The 1,364-nt window shown below is 38.5% G+C and overlaps 1 protein-coding gene across 1 annotated transcript in view; it reads right to left on the bottom strand.

Moving 5' to 3' along the window:
* The window catches only part of LOC107592659 (high affinity cationic amino acid transporter 1-like), a 12,013-nt gene extending 11,012 nt beyond the window's left edge, over positions 1 to 1,001 (bottom strand). The window contains exon 1 of the mRNA XM_016282198.1: positions 540 to 1,001. Coding sequence (XP_016137684.1) covers positions 540 to 909 — 370 coding nt within the window. The 5' untranslated portion in view covers positions 910 to 1,001. The remainder of the gene's footprint in view (positions 1 to 539) is intronic.
* Positions 1,002 to 1,364: the final 363 nt, after the last annotated feature.

Genomic DNA, 1,364 nt, shown 5'->3' with positions numbered 1-1,364 from the left:
TTTTTTGTGGTTTATATTTATGCATGTGTATTTTATTCACATCTCACTTTTATTATCTGTGTGTTGTTGTTGTCTCCGTGTACTGGAAGCTTGTGACACTATAACAAATTCCTTGTATGTGCAAACATACTTGGCAATAAAGCTCTTTCTGATTCTGATTCTGAAAACATCACTCTTGGTCGTGTGATGTTCCTTACCTATATTATATATTACATAGAATTATTTTTTTTTTAACCGCAGTATGTTTGTTCATGTTTGATTCTTTGTGTGTGCTGTTGCGCTTATTAGTTTTGATTTCTCCGTGAGTAAGACAGGCTGCGTGAGCCTCAACTGACGTGACCTTGATACTGTCAAAACATTATCCGTTATCAGTCACCGTTTACACTGAAAGTAATAACATCAGAATCATTCTCACCAAAGTTTCGGTGCTGCCCTAGTTATTGTTTGTTATTGATGTTTTAATCATGTTACTTGTCCGGTCGGGCTAAGATATCGCCATCAGCCATCAAAACATCCTGGACTACTTGAATCATTCTCACCTATGATATAAGACAAGATGAGGTTCCAGCCGGTGATGAAGGCCCACAGCTCGCCCACCGTCACGTAGCTGTACAGATACGCGGAGCCCGTCCTGGGAACACGCGCTCCGAACTCAGCGTAACACAGTCCGGCCATGACTGAGGCTAATGCTGCAATCAGAAAGGATAGGACGATAGCCGGACCAGCATTTTCCCGTGCCACGGCCCCAGCCAGCACATAGACGCCAGCGCCCAATGTGCTGCCCACTCCCAGGGCCACCAGGTCAAAGGTGTTGAGGCATCGGGAAAGCCGAGAATCTTCTGTGCTGCAGTCGACCACCTTCACTCGCAGAAGCTGCTTTCCAAAGTATTTTAGGTTGGCAAGGACCATGTTGATTTCTTTAAGCACTCACACACATGCACGCACACACACACACACGCACACAAACACACACACACAAACTCTTCACTGAAGGGCCAATGATCTGGAAAAACAAAAGAAAGAGCAAGAGTGATAACTATACTGATAAACAGTCCATTAAAGTTTGCTTCAAGTCAAGGTTATTAACTAAATCATTTTTAGTTTTAACATTTACTTTGCATTCTATTTTAGTTTTATTTTAAAGACATTTCTATTTAATTTGATATATTTTAGGTTTTGTAATCATACTTTAGCAAACTATACTTTTTTTGGTAACAATTATTTAACTAATTAATTATTTAAGAGTAACGACTAATCAATAGTCAATGTTAAATGCTCTACTATTTTTTATAAAAAATAAAAATAAATAAAAAAGACAATTATATTTAATATTAATATTAAATGCTAGAAGTGAATGTAGGCAT

The sequence above is a fragment of the Sinocyclocheilus grahami genome, unplaced genomic scaffold, assembly GCF_001515645.1.
Source record: "Sinocyclocheilus grahami isolate Dianchi unplaced genomic scaffold, SAMN03320097.WGS_v1.1 scaffold156.1, whole genome shotgun sequence".
Classification (NCBI taxonomy): Eukaryota; Metazoa; Chordata; class Actinopteri; order Cypriniformes; family Cyprinidae; genus Sinocyclocheilus; species Sinocyclocheilus grahami.
This window is presented reverse-complemented; position numbering and strand designations above follow the sequence as displayed.